This window comes from Ostrea edulis, chromosome 4, assembly GCF_947568905.1.
Source record: "Ostrea edulis chromosome 4, xbOstEdul1.1, whole genome shotgun sequence".
Lineage (NCBI taxonomy): Eukaryota > Metazoa > Mollusca > Bivalvia > Ostreida > Ostreidae > Ostrea > Ostrea edulis.
In genome coordinates this window covers 73,172,050-73,188,702 of record NC_079167.1, presented here as the reverse complement: position 1 = coordinate 73,188,702, position 16,653 = coordinate 73,172,050, and the positions used below count along the sequence as shown (strand labels likewise).

At 37.7% G+C, this 16,653-nt stretch overlaps 2 protein-coding genes across 2 annotated transcripts in view; both read right to left on the bottom strand.

The window, feature by feature from the left end:
* Positions 1 to 1,409: 1,409 nt before the first annotated feature.
* On the bottom strand, positions 1,410 to 2,306 carry LOC130053846 (putative nuclease HARBI1; the record flags this gene model as incomplete). The annotated part of the gene is made up of 3 exons (XM_056161453.1): positions 1,410 to 1,614; positions 1,720 to 1,941; positions 2,038 to 2,306. Coding segments are annotated over 2 exons (489 nt in total), but the record flags the coding sequence as incomplete, so codon positions are not given.
* A 3,122-nt stretch (positions 2,307 to 5,428) lies between these two features.
* The window catches only part of LOC125668324 (sodium-coupled monocarboxylate transporter 1-like), a 46,812-nt gene continuing 35,587 nt past the window's right edge, over positions 5,429 to 16,653 (bottom strand). The window contains exons 10-15 of the mRNA XM_048902303.2: positions 16,163 to 16,230; positions 15,872 to 15,958; positions 8,111 to 8,343; positions 7,705 to 7,805; positions 7,268 to 7,386; positions 5,429 to 7,072 (exon numbers count right to left, since the gene is read on the bottom strand). Of these exons, the coding sequence (XP_048758260.2) occupies positions 6,863 to 7,072; positions 7,268 to 7,386; positions 7,705 to 7,805; positions 8,111 to 8,343; positions 15,872 to 15,958; positions 16,163 to 16,230 (818 nt within the window). The 3' untranslated portion in view covers positions 5,429 to 6,862. The remainder of the gene's footprint in view (positions 7,073 to 7,267; positions 7,387 to 7,704; positions 7,806 to 8,110; positions 8,344 to 15,871; positions 15,959 to 16,162; positions 16,231 to 16,653) is intronic.

Below are 16,653 nucleotides of genomic sequence, written 5' to 3'. Positions count from 1 at the left end.
TCCAGAGGAAGAGTCCAGGGGATTCGGATCCCTCCCCCCTTTAGTGGATCAAAAAGTTTAAGATCTATTCAATTTTAACGAGTCTTGGGAGTCCCATTGGATACTTACATCACTAAAATTTATCAACACCATTATATCATTTTAATTCTACGATAAATATGACCAATGAGATATAAGTTTGTTCAAGAAGCAGACAATTTGGAAGTGAAAAGAAGTGCCAGGAAAATGGTCAGAATGCTGTATGCGCCCCCCCCCCCCCCCCCCCCCCCCCCCGGCCTATTGGGAGTAACCTTCAGATTGATTCCTTTAATCTCTTTCTTTTTCATTGCGAAATAAGGTCCGAGTATGGAGATCAGAATTACTGGGACTTAGGAAACAAGTAGTAAAACTACGCATTTCCATGTATCAAAAAATGTCTCCTGATATCCTAAGATGCTATGTACACTAGCAAAGAGTAGAGGTTGTGAAAAGTACGTAAATTATCAACTGCTAGACACCCCCTCCCCCCTTGACAAATTCCTGGATCCGCCTATAATTAACAATTCTAATTATAATCTGTGAAAAATGGTAGGGGCGGGCCATATATATATATATATATATATATATATATATATTTATATATATTTAGATCTAAAACTTCATAGTTATTTCGGATTTCAAACATTTCGGTTGAGCATCACTGAAGAGACATTATTTGTCGAAATGCGCATCTGGTGCATCAAAATTGGTACCGTATAAGTTTTACATTATGACCCCTGGGTCGAGGCCTCTGCTGGTGGACTGTTAGTCCCCGAGGGTCTCTACAGCCCAGTAGCTAAGTACTTCGTTACTAGCTTGAAAATACGGATGTATATTTAATTGCTGTTAAAAAATTTAGAAATTCATTTCAAAATTAAGGATTATCTCCCTCATGCATAGCTCTTATCCTTGAACGAATTTGGCTCCACTTGTTTGGCACGCTGTTTTTGGCTATATTTAGATCTAAAACTTCATAGTTATTTCGGATTTTAAACATTTCGGTTGAGCATCACTGAAGAGACATTATTTGTCGAAATGCGCATCTGGTGCATCAAAATTGGTACCGTATAAGTTTTACATATATATATATAAATGGTAGGGGCGGGCCATATATATATATATATATGGGGCTCACGGCGGGTGTGACCGGTCAACAGGGGATGCTTACTCCTCCTAGGCACCTGATCCCACCTCTGGTGTGTCCAGGGGTCCGTGTTTGCCCAACTATCTATTTTGTATTGCTTGTAGGAGTTATGAGATTGATCACTGTTCGTTATCTTCACCTTGCATATATATAAAATTAAAGCAAGTTCATTTTCAGCGTTTAAATATATATAAAGAAATCATTATAACATAATTATATGAAAACATAATAAAATTCTCTCCCTCTACATTGATGAAGAACATGTAATAACATTCCATTGAAGTACCACTTGTCTATTGCAAAAACTCGACATTGTGCACATTTCTATTCACGAAAGGAAAATAGTTGTTTTCTTTAATCCAATCCTCGGCGAGATTCAGAAACTCCATTCCACACGATCGGAAAAATATTAAGCTTTCCTTTAAGAATGTTGCTGGCCTCCATTGACATAACTGAAATAATAAGTTAGCCTTTAGGACAAGGCGACCTGAATGCATTTTCTTAAATATGAATTTGGTTAATAGAATTGTAATGGTTGCGCTTTGAAATATTCTTACCTTTAAAATCTCTGGACAATCCTCATTCTAACTGTGGCAGCATCGCTGTTGTCATTTGCAAACTGACGATGCATGGTTGGATCCACAGTCTCTGGCTCTGCAATTTCCATCAAGGGAACATTCCTTTCAATAGCGAGGTTGTGTAGCCGCATGGTACATTCAATTATTCTTGCACATTTCGATGGTTTGTATGGTAAACAACCACCTGTCTTGTGTAGGCACCTTAGAGGATTCAAAATTTATATATCCTTAATTTGTGAGGTATGATGATGAAAATAAAGTGCATGTATTCCATGAAGAAACAATGTTTGCATGTACCTGAAACGGGCTTTCAGTACACCAAATGCCCTTTCAATGACATTTCTCGTTCTGCAATGTGCTACATTGTACCGCTCTTCTTGGCCAGTTCTGGGATTGTTGATTGGGGTCATCAGCCATTCCTTTAAGGGGTATCCCGAATCCCCTAATAACCAACCTCCATCAGGCAGATTGGACACGCACTCCGGCAAATAACTGTTGTTCAGGATGTAGGCATCATGTGTCGATCCTGGAAATTTGCATACAGCATTTGTAAATCTGTAAAGAGAGCGGAAAACGTGTTACTTTATATAAAGTCAAGATGCGTTTGTTACACACTCTGGCACCCCCGATGGCAACAATATCAAAAATTTCAGACAGACAGAAGCAACAACACCCCCGCAGGAGACATAATAAAGTATAATTGTGTGCATTAAAAAATATGTAATTCTTCGTTGATTTTATTTGTCATAAAAAACATTTGTTCTGCATGTAAAACTTATACGGTACCAATTTTGATGCACCAGATGCGCATTTCGACAAATAATGTCTTTTCAGTGATGCTCAACCGAAATGTTTGAAATCCGAAATAACAAGGAAGTTTTAGAGCTATTATAGCCAAAAACAGCGTGCCAAAAAATGTGGAGTCAAATTCGTCTAAGGATAAGAGCTATGCGTGAGGAAGATCATCCTTAATTTTGAAATGAATTTCTAAATTTTATAACAGCAATTAAATATACATCCGTATTTTCAAGCTAGTAACGAAGTACTTAGCTACTGGGCTGTAGAGACCCTCGGCGACTAACAGTCCACCAGCAGAGGTCTCGACCCAGGGGTCATAATGTAAAACTTATACGGTACCAATTTTGATGCCATTTGCAACACGCTGAAAAATTATATAGTCCTTCGTTCCTTCTTTTTGTAAAGTATGGTGAACTTTTTGAGTCTTACGTGAACAAAGGAAGATAACTTTCAAATCCTGAATAACATAGATCTAGTTGCGCCCCGTTTGTTTATTCTTAGTTTTGAATTTTGGAACAACTGTGTGACAAGGAAATTTTCTGGCGGCATATAAATTGCACTTCATATCCAGGATATATTTTAAGGTTATTCAATGAATTAACTGTAAGTTAGTTGTTTCTTTATATGTATTACAGCATGTAGTGTACTTTGAAACTTATGTGGTCACTGCAATTTCATCAGTTCATCCAGAAATGCCTCTGGCCATTGTTTCCCCCGTTTCATACCAGCGGAATAAGCATATACCCCCCCCCCCCCAAAAAAAAACAATACCTGAATGTGAGCAGGAATAGAGTAGCATCTTGTGTTAGGATGAATAAGGTCCTTTACATCATCTGTCAGCTGGAGTATGACGAATCTCGGGAATCTATATCGTTCCACCAGTTCTATGTCTGTCAAAGTATCGAGAACTTGGCTTCTGTCCCTAAAAATGCGATTACGACGCGGCGATCTTCTCTCGTCAGCATTCAGAATATCACGAAATAATGTTAAAGCAGCCATATTTATTAACATTTACAAGAATATCTTAATTTAAGAAAGCCCATAAGCTGTGGTAGAGTTACGATGATTTTTTTCGCTTGTTTTCCGTCATCGGTTTCCGTAGTTTTCTCTACCGCTATGAAAATTCCCGAGATTCAACAAGACTTTAGTGTCATTGCGGACCAATCACACGACGCGTAACAAATTCATATACTGTGACCTCCGGTGACCTCTTTTTTGGCTGCCAGTGGAAGAGAAGAAACCCTGTCCGATCAAAGCACGCAAGATTGTGACAAATAAAAAAGATGAGATGGGTTTTGAGTTGAAGAGACTTGTAGTATGACATCTCCCTGACCTGCCGCTCACCAAAATGCCTTAGGTAACACTATAATTACTTGGAAAATGTGCGCCGAAGCGGGGACCCCCTGTTTGTTTACAAATTTTTGTTTCTTATCTTGTTCATTTTATTATACCGGTAGAAGGCCAATCTCTAAAGCTTACAAAACGCGTGAAACGATTACATGAATCGAAAGAGGGATGAGGTAGACTGGGAATTCACACATTTCAGAGAAATTCTTGTCACCAATTTTTTATTATATCAAAACAAAGGGGGGGGGGGGGGGTAGTAATGTCCATACTTCAGGTGCCTGTGGTTAACCGCCGTAAAATGGCGTAAATCCCCAATCAATCAATAAATAGGACTCAACTTGCGGCACATACCCTTAACGGCGTAAAACCCCAATCAATCAATAAATAGGACTCAACTTGCGGCACATACCCTTAACGGCGTAAAACCCCAATCAATCAATAAATAGGACTCAACTTGCGGCACATACCCTTAACTGTCGCTGTATCCAAATCGTAAACGACATCTCCTACTTTGTAGGAATGCCCCAGTACTTTGAGATCATAGTCACGCTTCAGGATACTCTGCGTAGTTTATTAAGGTACTTCTGGCCATTTCGTGTGCAATAGAGATGCTGTTAATCAAATCAGCCACATACTGGTAGTAATGTCCATACTTCAGGTGCCTGTGGGTTAACTAATTGCATTGTTTGGTTGTGAGTGTTTGAATTTCCCTGACGACCCCCAGTGAGCCTACTCTTTTTTCGAACATCAGGAAAACGATCTTTTGCGTGCCAAGTGGGTTGTGCTCCCTGACACGGGACACCCTTTAACGTCCCATCCGACGGACATAAAAGTTAAAAATATATAAACAGGTTTTTAAAAAAATTCGTGTATATCAACAGTTTTCAATTTTTTCTGTAAAAGTAATCACTTTGTATTGGCGTTTCATTACAATGTACGATGTTACACGATTTGTTTCCTTGTGTCACAGAAATCCCAATATATTTGAAAAAGAAAATCTACATATAGTTTTATTAAAATCAGTGTATGGAATTTTGAAGTGCACAATATCATCTTGAAGTGTATTTTGCCGCTTTGTCCGCATTGGTGTTGCCATGGATACCAATGTGACTTGGGATCCAGCAGAACTCAACTATTTTACCTTGTTTATTTAAAAGATAGTACCGGTGTAAGATATCTAAAATATATGGATGATCAATATTCATGTTGTTTATTGACTGAAGACATGATAGGGAGTCTGAGTATATATAGCAGATATGGAAGACGTTGGTTCTTTTATTTTAATTTAATTCACTGGGGTATTTCAAATCGACATATAAATGAAACTTAGCAGTGTAGAATATCTAACGAAGAAGACTTTACAGGGTTCTGGGGAACGTCACAACACACGGACTTGAGTAGGTATGATTAATTTCTTTATTTTCTGGGAGCTATCAACTACATTTGTACAGTCCATTCTGTATTTACTAATCAAGAACATTCAAAGATGACTGTGTGAAGATACATGCTATCAAAGAATAAATCATGAACAATTACAAGTATATTCTCTATTGATGAATTTTATTTGACATAAGAACATTATTGTACATGTATCGGAAAAAACAAAAACAATAATAATCTAAAAAGAACAGTTGGTTCTTGGATTTCTGTTATCATGTTTATCGAATTGCATGCTAATACGATGAACTAGTCCTATATTTATTGAAGACTAAAAACAACATGTAAAGAAAAAAGACATTTTACAAAACACCTCAATTGTGATTTCAAACACTTTTACGATGCATGTCCCAGTGATGCTGCACAGGTCATGAGCCACACGGGTGAGCACTTTGACAAATGTCCATCAGTCGTCGATCAAACGTTAACATTCACTCATGGTTAATAGAAAATAGGGACGTACATGTGGTATGGATTGGGTTAGAGAAACATGCATCATTAATTTCATGGACTATTCACTTTGGGTCTGAAGCAAAAGTTAGAAAAGTAGTACAATCTTTAGAAATGGTCTCTTACTTCAGGACAGTTAGCAGCCAAACCCGGGTATATGTATAGAGAACGAATTCACTAACAACTCCCGGCTCGGCGAATTAACAGCAATGACAGAGGTTTTTGGATTATGCACTAATAAAGGTTTTTAAAATTCCTCTCTCTGTTCCCAATTCTCACTTTGTTCTCTATCCTGATTTCGTACTAAAATATCATTTGGGATCGGATCAAGAAGATGCTACAAATGTCATCAAAACTCTTTATTTCCCGACATCGAACACACAACGGTGTACAATTGTGAAAGTCGTAACTTTGGGCTATGTTGAGTTGATATGTGTTATACGCGAAAATACAACAAATAAAATCGTCTTTACAGACTACAGGAATCAACGGTCATCTGAGAGAGTCTCCAGAAATGATCTTTTCAGAATAGTGTGTGGGCATGGCGAATATATAAAATGCAAATAACGGTGTTTGTTTTCAAAGATGATGCTCATGTATTTTTTTTTTTTTTGGAAAGTTTTGAGAAGAAGTAGAATTTAAAAAGCGGTTGATGGCTTTGGGAAGACAGGCACACAGTTCTAGATATTTATGGTTTACGAAGGTGTTCATGTGGTACATGTATGTGATCGTACCAGGGGTCAAATAAACCACAACGCGCAACATTTGAATTTCAATTGTTTTCTCATTGTGCCGTACTCTGGTGAATGACCCATTGACATACTCTCCCGTTAAATCCTTAACGTTTGTTGGCGTAAGAGCGAGATCATTTACTTTCACTTTCGATGAAAAGCAGTTAATTGTCAGATAAATAATTATGCAATTCCATTTCATCCATATCATTCTCGATGCTTAGCTGTGTCACTTTCAACTACACATCTAAATGGTATTATAAATCAATAATTAACATTCGTCAAAATGTCAGTGGTGTATAGTTCGTTTCTTGTAGCGAAAATAAGTCAACAAAATGTAAAATTCGAAATTAATGTCGTTATAGGTGAGATACAAATTCAGTTTCGATTACGGCATAACCTCCATTTTCAACTCCATTTTTTGTCGGAGCGTTTCCATTTTCTGTTTTCACGAAGCCATTTGCCTCCCTTTCTTTCCCCTTTTCTACGGAATCGACTTTGATTTCCTGGTTCAGAACATCTGTGTTTATGTCCGCAAATATTCCGCCTTCCTTAGATTCCTTGTCAACCTGGAAGCGTTTACGGGATTACATATAAAGGAAATAGTCAAATCAAACTGGATGTAAAATATTATCCTACATGTAATTTCGTATTAAAATATCATTTAGGAATAGATCAAGTGCTACAAATGCGAACAATGAGCAGATTTCTTTTGTATCATAAAAAGACATTGAAATTCAGACGCAATAAATAAATGGGCTAACCTCATCATGTCTCACTCCAAACCTCATTGGCTTCCTGATTTTTTCTGGTAAATAGGGGAAAAGGATGTCAAACAATGGACATATCAACTTAGGGTCTATCTTCTTTGGATCTTCGGGACCTATGAATAAACCTTAAAAGTTATGGTTGCTATAGAAGAAAATGTCAGTGTTAATTTTGGTGTACATATATTTATTTTCAATCTGTCATGTTATCCCTTTACAATACTGCACAAGTGAAGTTAATGAACACTGATCAATGAAAGATGAAGACCATGAACAGTGTTCAATCTCATAACTCCTGTAAGGAATACAAAATATATTGTTGGGCAAGGCGAAGATAACGAACGGTGATTAATCTCGTAACTCTTATAAGCAATAAATAAAATAATAGATAATGAAATAATTTGTCACGTGCTTTGATTTTGCAATATGGGTACCTGTCAGTAAGCTGACGATGAGACCCACTACTACCACAAAGAGGACGGCGGTGGCGCTGTACCACATGTAGGATAATGCGTACAGTGGTGCGAGCACGGACCTGAAAGTCAAACAAAAGGTCATTTCATAAAACAGCATAGGATATATAATTCTGTGTGCGCAGGTGGGGGTGTCAGAAAGAAATGTCAGTTGTGGGTGAAAGAAGGCGTCACTTAATATATATTTTGCGAAAATGGCTTCAGCAAGTGAATTGAAAGGCAGAGAAAAATTTAATGATGTTCCATCCAACATTGGTTTTATATAATGCTTTACATCATCGTGCATTTCATAAAGATTATAGATATTGTATATGTAATACCTGGATCGTTATACACTACAGGAGAAATTAATAGTTATACTACATACTCGTCTTCAGTCACGGGGGCGGGCTCAGTGGAGTTGAAGAAGGGCGTGGCGGAAGTGGAGACTATGGACTGATTGAATGCGGACACGGTGGCTGGTGCAGCTGTCGTTGTGAGATTCCAATTACATCCCGTAATGTTTATCGGTGCCTTGGGATTGTATGGTTTATAGATCTGAGCTCCTACTCCAATCCAAAACATGAACACCAAACCAAGGAGCAACCCGCTGTAAGCTCCCTGGAAAAGTATAACACAATTTCTAAATCACCAAAAAATGACAAGCCAAGCAGCAACCCGCTGTAAGCTCCCTGGAAAGTACACCATAACCTCTAAATCACCATAGAAAGTACATCATAGCCTCTAAACCACCAACCAATGACACTTCGTTTAAAACTGTACTTGTATAGAGTTAAGGTATTCAATGTATAATGACCATATTTCATATCTAATAAATGGATGGTGGAATTTTTGTAATCATGATATCATTTTGAAGGGTTCATCAAATAAAAATAATCCACCATAGGAATTTTCAAAATTTTGTTTACTGCTTGATTTATTTCACCTAGAATTTAACATTGAAGTATATGGGAAAAGCATGTTTTATTACAATATTTTAAAAAACAAATTATATGTTCATACAAATATCTTGGTAGAAAGTTACAAACACTTTCTCTTAGTGAAAATATGAAATAAAATTAATCATTGACCACACATATTTTTAGAAAATTAGATTTTTCTTATTTTTACAAAGGGCAGACAACTCTTCCAAAAAGTCTTAAGTGCAAAAAGGTCAGCTTCTAATCATTTACCATTCATGTGAATTTCATCTGCTTCACTTTCATCATTATTTAACAATAAACATTTATGTTGATCTAAATCCTTCAAAATTGTTCATTATCCTTTCATTATACATGGAATACCTTAAATAAGGGTGGTTATCGACGCTACAAATGGGTGATCATATGTAATTAGGTGATTATTTATATTACAAATAGGTGACTATTTGCATTACAAATAGGTGATTATTTGCATTACAAATGGGTGATCATATGTAATTAGGTGATTATTTATATTACAAATAGGTGACTATTTGCATTACAAATAGGTGATTATTTGCATTACAAATAGGTGATTATTTGCATTACAAATGGGTGATCATATGTAATTAGGTGATTATTTATATTACAAATAGGTGACTATTTGCATTACAAATAGGTGATTATTTGCATTACAAATAGGTGATTATTTGCATTACAAATGGGTGATCATATGTAATTAGGTGATTATTTATATTACAAATAGGTGACTATTTGCATTACAAATAGGTGATTATTTGCATTACCAGTGGGTGAGTATCAGTGTTACAAATTGGCGAATGTTAGCTTTACATATAGGTGATTTTTTTTCCGCGTTATTACCCGTTGCGGTTGGTTGGTTGTATATTGCTTAACGTCCCGCACGAGATTTCTTTTTACTCATACGGAGACGTCACCAATTGCCGGTGAAAGACTTCAAAGCCCATTGATTGTATCTTGTATCTTTCTTAACGTCTCGCTCGAGATTTTTTCACTCATATGGAGACGTCACCCAGGGCCGGAAATTACATGGAGGCGGAGGAGGCAGCTGCCTCCTCCAACTTTTTAGCCAAAAAAAATTAAAATTTAAAGTTCATTAGAATTTATGTTGTTTCCAATAACTAAGAACATGATACCTCCCTTAAAAAGCATTCCAAATCTTTCTTTTAGAATGAGTTAGTCAAGTAACATCTTAGAAGGCCCTAGAATCAAGGATTTTGCACGAAACGTGTTCAGTGTGCACAAAATGTGCTCAGCGTCTGGGGGCCTGGGCGGCCCCCAGACCCCCGCCTAATTTCCTGCCTCCTCCAAATTGAAGGTTAATTTACGGCCCTGGTCACCAAGACCGGTGAAGGGCTTCAAATTTAGGCCTATGCTCGCCGCTTACAGCCATTGAGCAGTGAGGGTTCTTTAGCGTGCCACACCTACTGTGACACAGGTCATCTCCGAGGACCCGTGACATTAAACACCTTCTGCCGAGCGTTTGGCGATAGAACTGTCACTACCTGTTTTAACGGCTTAGGTCTGTCGCGGCCGGGATTCGAACCCCGGCCTTCCGCATGCGGGGCGAATGCTCTAACTTCTCGGTCACCGCAGCGGTTCAAAGCCCTTTGAGCAGGGAGGGATCTTTATTGTGCCACACCTGCTGTGACAAGGGACGTCGGTTTTTGCAGTCTCATTCGAAGAACCACGTAATTTAGTCGCCTCTTACAACAAGCAAGGGGTACTGAGGACCTATTCTAACCTGGATCTCCACTGTAGGGGAGGTTACTCAGAGTTAAATATAACACAATCAATATTGGTATGTCGGTGCAGGGGATCTTCATTGCCTTAGCAATCCTACACAATGTCCAATCAAGGTATGTATTCTTAAAAATTAGTAAATGAAATATCAGATGCGTCTTTTCAAAGCGAAGCATGAATTTGTTTCACATATGCTATCTTGATAGTTTATTTTAATTAGCATCACGTATTTTGCATATCAAGAAAACAATCCTAGTTACTGTAGAGTGTAGGAAATGTATGATTTAATTGATAATTTAATGCACGGTCAGCTTACAGATTTCAACATATGAATAATTGAACTTGAACTTCATGTTTGTCACACTTGATCTTGAATAAATATTCATTGCAGGCGAGAAGTATGTGCGGTGTAAAGATGTGTGATATATCAAATTTCCTTTGTGGACACAGGCTAGTGCAAGAATTTGTCACAGTTTACACTATCTAACCTAGTCTATGTTTAGTGGGATGACAAAAAGAACACTCAACGGAATGTTTGTTATCGTGACATTCAGACAGGATATACCAGGGAGTGATGATGTTATGTAATCTCCAAGACCTATATTTTAAACCTTCTTAATCACATCTCAATCAACGACCGAAGACATAACTTTGTCAAATTGTAGTGCACGTTCTTTCTTTTGATGAGATAAGGTTCTCCATAGAGAGAAATTCGAGACACAGGTCTCCCCATTGATATTTACGATATTACCGTACAGGGTTTTTCCCCGCGGGGTGATAGATTTGGTTTATATCAGCGGTTACATAACTTTCCGCCAAAATTTCACTTGCCAAATATGCACCCAATTTTCAGAATTTGCAAGAGAGATATCTCTTCCTCACCACACTTTATTCCGCTATTGGCATACCTTTGGGCCAGCAAATCGCCAAATTTTAGACCCGATATCAGTTCTCGTTGATAATAAGACATTTATCGTGTTGTTTCTTATATTAGAGTGAGACGCTTGTGAAAACCTTTATAAATACGACACTGCTTGCAAAAGATGGCGGCAAAATCGTTAGATTTCGATCAATATGCCAAAAACAAAATGGTATAAGAAACGAAATAAGGAGCTAGTTAGTTAAGAAAACATAAAATGACAAGCACAAAGAACAATAATAACATATGAATTGATGGTAGACGAATGGATCAAATATGTACTTTATATTGATTGTATCTTGCTTATATAACGTCTCGCTCGAGAATTTTTCACTCATATGGAGACGTCACCAAGAGTGGTGAAGGGTTTCAAATTTAGGCGTACACTCGGCGCTTACAGCCATTGAGCAGTGAAGGTTCTTTAGAGTGTCACACCTACTGTGACAAGAGTCATCCGTTTTTAAGGTCATCTCCGAAGACCGTGATATTCACGTTTTGGCGATGGAACTGTCACTACCTGTTTTTAACGACTTAGGTCTGTCGCGGCCGGGATTCGAACCCCGGCCTTCCGCATGCGGGGCGAACGCTCTAACCTCTCGGCCACCGCGGCGGTTACTTTTTAATGAAACAATATATCACAATACGTTTAGTGATATGGTCATAATGTATTACAGGGCATCGCGATACATGAAAAAATGAAGATGACGAACATGATCAATACAAAATTAAGAGGACAAACACGGACCTCCGGAGACACCAGAGGTTGGGTCAGGTGTTTAGGATGAGTAAGCATCTCCTGTTGACCGGTCACACCCGCCGTGAGCTTTATATCTTGATCAGGTAAACAGAGTAATCAATAGTCAAAATGAGTACGTAAAACGACCTAATTACTGGTATGAAATACGTCAGACAGCATTCGACCTAATGACAGCTTGAACACTGTATTTATAAATTAGATCGTTATAAACAGTTAGTTCAAATTCCGTTTATTCTCTCATACCATTATTGTTACGCGAGGTACAACAGCAACACATGTACATTAATGAACAAACCTAGTCAGAGGTACAATATATAACACGTGACAATAAATAAATATCAATATGGGAATCAAGGAAGACAGAAAGCATCATAAATTTTCAAAACAAACATGCAGAGTTTTTTCAGCAGGTTTTTCTTTTTTTTGGGGGGGGGGTGACAGTTCTTTGAATTTGATAACAATAGGTCTTCCAGAGTAAAAATTGCCCAGATAATATTTTCTAGCATTAATTAGCGCTTTACATTCTAGAATATAGTGAAACTCGTCTACAATTTGAGTATCATTACACAGTGTACATAGTCCCTTCACAAAGTGGTATTCCATGCCATCTCCTAATCTTTATTAGTTGACGATGATTTGTAGTTCGAAATTTTGAAAATACTTGGCAGAATTTCGGAGATAGCTTATCAATGAAAGGTGAAGATAACGAATAGTGATCAATCTCATGGGTACCTGTAAAGTGCGAAACGAAACGAAATCTAACGAAACGAAACCTACCGAAACGAAACGAAACAGATTGTATAACGAACTCTTTTAATTATATTAATTAAAAATGGTATCTTAGGCCCCTGTGAACGTTACCACATATAAATAAAATTCGCCTCCCCTTTGATGTAGGCTTTCTGCTTGACTGTTACAAAGTTTTAAAAGCTGGAAAGGGGGGAGTAAGCACAAAGTACATATCCGTAGTTGATTAAATGCCATGTACAATTAGATTCGGATCCATAAATTTCAGAACCGAGGGTTACGGTCTCAGAGATCTGGGGAAACACACTATACGACGGGTGGGGTCGCCGACGTTGGATCCGCCTTTGGGCATAGATACATTGTTTGAAGAAGCTGGTGTCTGAGAAAATTGAAAGCAGGAAGAGCTTTTAACCTCTTATTTTATCTCTAACTGCTGAGGTGCGAGTACTTTCAATAATGGAAAAAAATCTATACATTTTGGGTGTTGCCAAGACGGGGAATTGAAAACGGGACGGAAAACGGAATTTTTTTAAAGCAATAATATTAGGAGGAGGTCGGCATTTTGTAAACTGAAAAGGCTTATGAACAAGGGAATTTTAAGCAGAAATCACAAAGAGAACGGGAGGACATATTCAGAATCCATCGTTTGATATACTACATACAAATACACAATATCCACATGTATACATATATTTGTCGTTAGAGCAAAAAATACTGAAGCATGTATAATTTATGCCCAAAGGCGGACCCAACGCCGACGACCCCACCCCTTGTTTGGTGTGTTTCCCCAGACCTCTGACCTGTGAGACTGTAACCCTCCATTCTGAAACTTATGGATCCGAAGCTAATTGCACATGGTATCTATGTACTTTGTGCTTACCCCCCCCCCCCCCCCCCCCCCCCCCCCCCTCCTTCCAACTTTTAAAACTTTGCATCAGTCAAGTCGAAAGCCTACATCAAAGGGGAGGCGAATTTTATTTATATGTGTAAACTTTAGCAGGAGCCTAAGATACCATTTTTAATTATTATAATTAAAAGAGTTCGATTATACAATCTGTTTCGTTTCGGCAGATTTCGTTTCGTTTCGGTAGATTTCGTTTCGATTTCGTTTCGCACTTTACAGGTACCCTCAATCTCATAACTCCTATAAGCAATACAAACTAGAGAGTTGGGCAAACACAGACCCTGGATGTACCAGAGGTGGGATCAGGTGCCTAAGAGGAGTAAGTATCCCTTGTCGACTGGTCACACCCACTGTGAGCCTTATATCCTGATCAGATAAACGCAGTCATCCGTAGTCAAAATCAGTGTGTCAAGAACGACCTTACAATCGGTATGAAACACGTCAGACAGCATTTGACCCAATGATAGACTGTATTGGCAAACTAGATCGGTGTAATCAATATGATGAAAAGCTGATTTTAAACGAGACTGTTGAAACCCATGTAACTTATTTGTCAGTAGCCTGCCTCGGTTTAAAAACTGATCATACGCAGAACTTGCTCTTGTGTATTGAATCAGTTGAGAGAGTTAAACACCATATGTAGATGATAATGAACTATTGTTAAATAGATATGAAAACTTGGATCTTTATCTCGTATCGTTACAACCCATACATCTAATATTCAATGTGTATAATGGTAGAATGGCGATGTAATGTCACCTTCATGGTTTAGTTATTATGATGTCGGCAGTTTCATGTCACTCTCATGTTCATGTCACTCTCATGTTATTACCCTAGAGTGAAAGTCTGATAAATATTTAGGCTTTACATAGGACAACATTAATGTAGGAATGCAAATACAGATATATTTTCTCAATTCGATTCAATTAATTTTGACATCATAAAGATGGCGTTTTCTCACCGTTTTCAATTCCTTGACATAACATTATTAAAAGAAAACAAACAAAATTTGGCACAAGCTTTGATAAAGTTCATGATTTTGCCATAGATATATATTCAAATTTGGAATGCTTTTAAATGATATAAATATGTGGGCTTGTGCAAAGATGATGAAAGTGGTCGCAAAAATTAGCATTTTAACTAATTTTAAACGCACATTAGATATTGTATGCTTTATTGTAAAAGTCAATTTAATTAAAAATAATATAGATAATTTAATTATTTTATAGTTTTACAGACTCTCATATCAGATCTAGTCCTATAGTCGAAACCATGCGGTGTTTGCATGATGACGTCAGAACAAAACCTTTTGGTACAATCGACGATCGAATTTGTTTACCACATGATCATCGTAAAGGGAGAAAAAAAAATTATGCTACCATAGTAAACTGTTAAAATTCGTTTATTAGAACAATAAATTTATGTAATCCCACTGATTTTGGTTTTCAAATTACATTTAATAAGAATGTTGCTACCAAATACCAGTCACTTAGTGACAGAGAGGTCGTGACAGAGAGGTCGTGAGTTCGAGCAATGTTCGTATCATGACCGCGTAAAACCTAAAACGTCAAGATGATTTCGTTAGAATAATAGCGTGCCACTTCGCTTGATCGAGCGTGCAAATTTCACTTACTGGTTGTTCGTGTGATTTCAATAAAAGCGAGTTTGGATGACCACGCTATGCCATTCTTTCAATGTGTTTGGTCACTGAGAACAAAAGTTAAACCGGTTTCATTGAAATCTATGAGAAACATCGCCCAAACATTTGCACACTCGATCAAGCAGAGTGTCATGCTATTATTGAAACGATTGTAGATAGTGATTGCTCTTTCGCCAAACGCTTGGAAGTAAGAACACTGGTCTTTCGGACATGGCACGGGGTCCCATGTTGCGACTAGTGTTGACACAATAAAGAACCCTCACTGAAGCAGTCGTAAACGTTAAGGTCTAAATTTGAGCTACTTCTTCACCTACAACTGGTGAGGTCTCAATATGAGTGAAAAATTCTCGAAGGGTCGTAAAACAAAGAAACAAACCAAATTCTGGTAAACTTTGGAGAGAGAGAAAGAGAGACTGTATACATCCACATTCGAACACTTACACATGTTTATCCAACTTACCCATTTATTTGCCCATGGAAACATCATTCCTAAAATGAACAGACCCAACAGGGGCCCTCCTATCATCCCAAACAGAGACAACGCTGCCTGCAATGATGACGTTAAATGTGATTTAGAATGATATATGGTCAGATCTGTCAAAACATAGCAAAGTTAGTTAAGATTTGTTTCTGTACGTGAAAACAGATTAGATCGTATTGTCCATAGCTGAGCACCTCATTCGTTTTGCCAATTTTAATGATAACTCTTATTCATGATATGGTTCGTCTGAGATGAAACTTTTGAACTAACCTGGAGGACGCCACCAAGAAGTGACGCCACGTATGTAAGACCTAGGCATATTATTCCAAAAACAAAGGCTGCAAAATAGAAGAAAATAATAACGTTAGAACTGTGTGCTTCGAAAGGAGTAGATTTTTTTATCTAAGCGGCACGTTACGTGATATACAACTGTGATGGTCTCCCATTTGATCCGCGTTTCACCTTTTCACAACCTTTGTGTTACTTTCAGATATGAATATCTGTAAATCTGGTACTTAAATTAAAAAAAACCCACCAAGATGTGTCTAAGAAATTCTGATGTCCCAGGATTACTCGAACTGTAAGATGTGGTTTTGGAAAATTTACAGAAACCTACATATTGGTCAAAGGTCAATGTAACAAGGGCAACAAATCTTGTACCGTTGGACAGTGTTCTAAGTTTGATGTCTGTCAAGCAAAGGATTCTCAAGATATTGAGTGGACAGTATATTACTATGCCCAGCTTGACCTTTGACCATGTG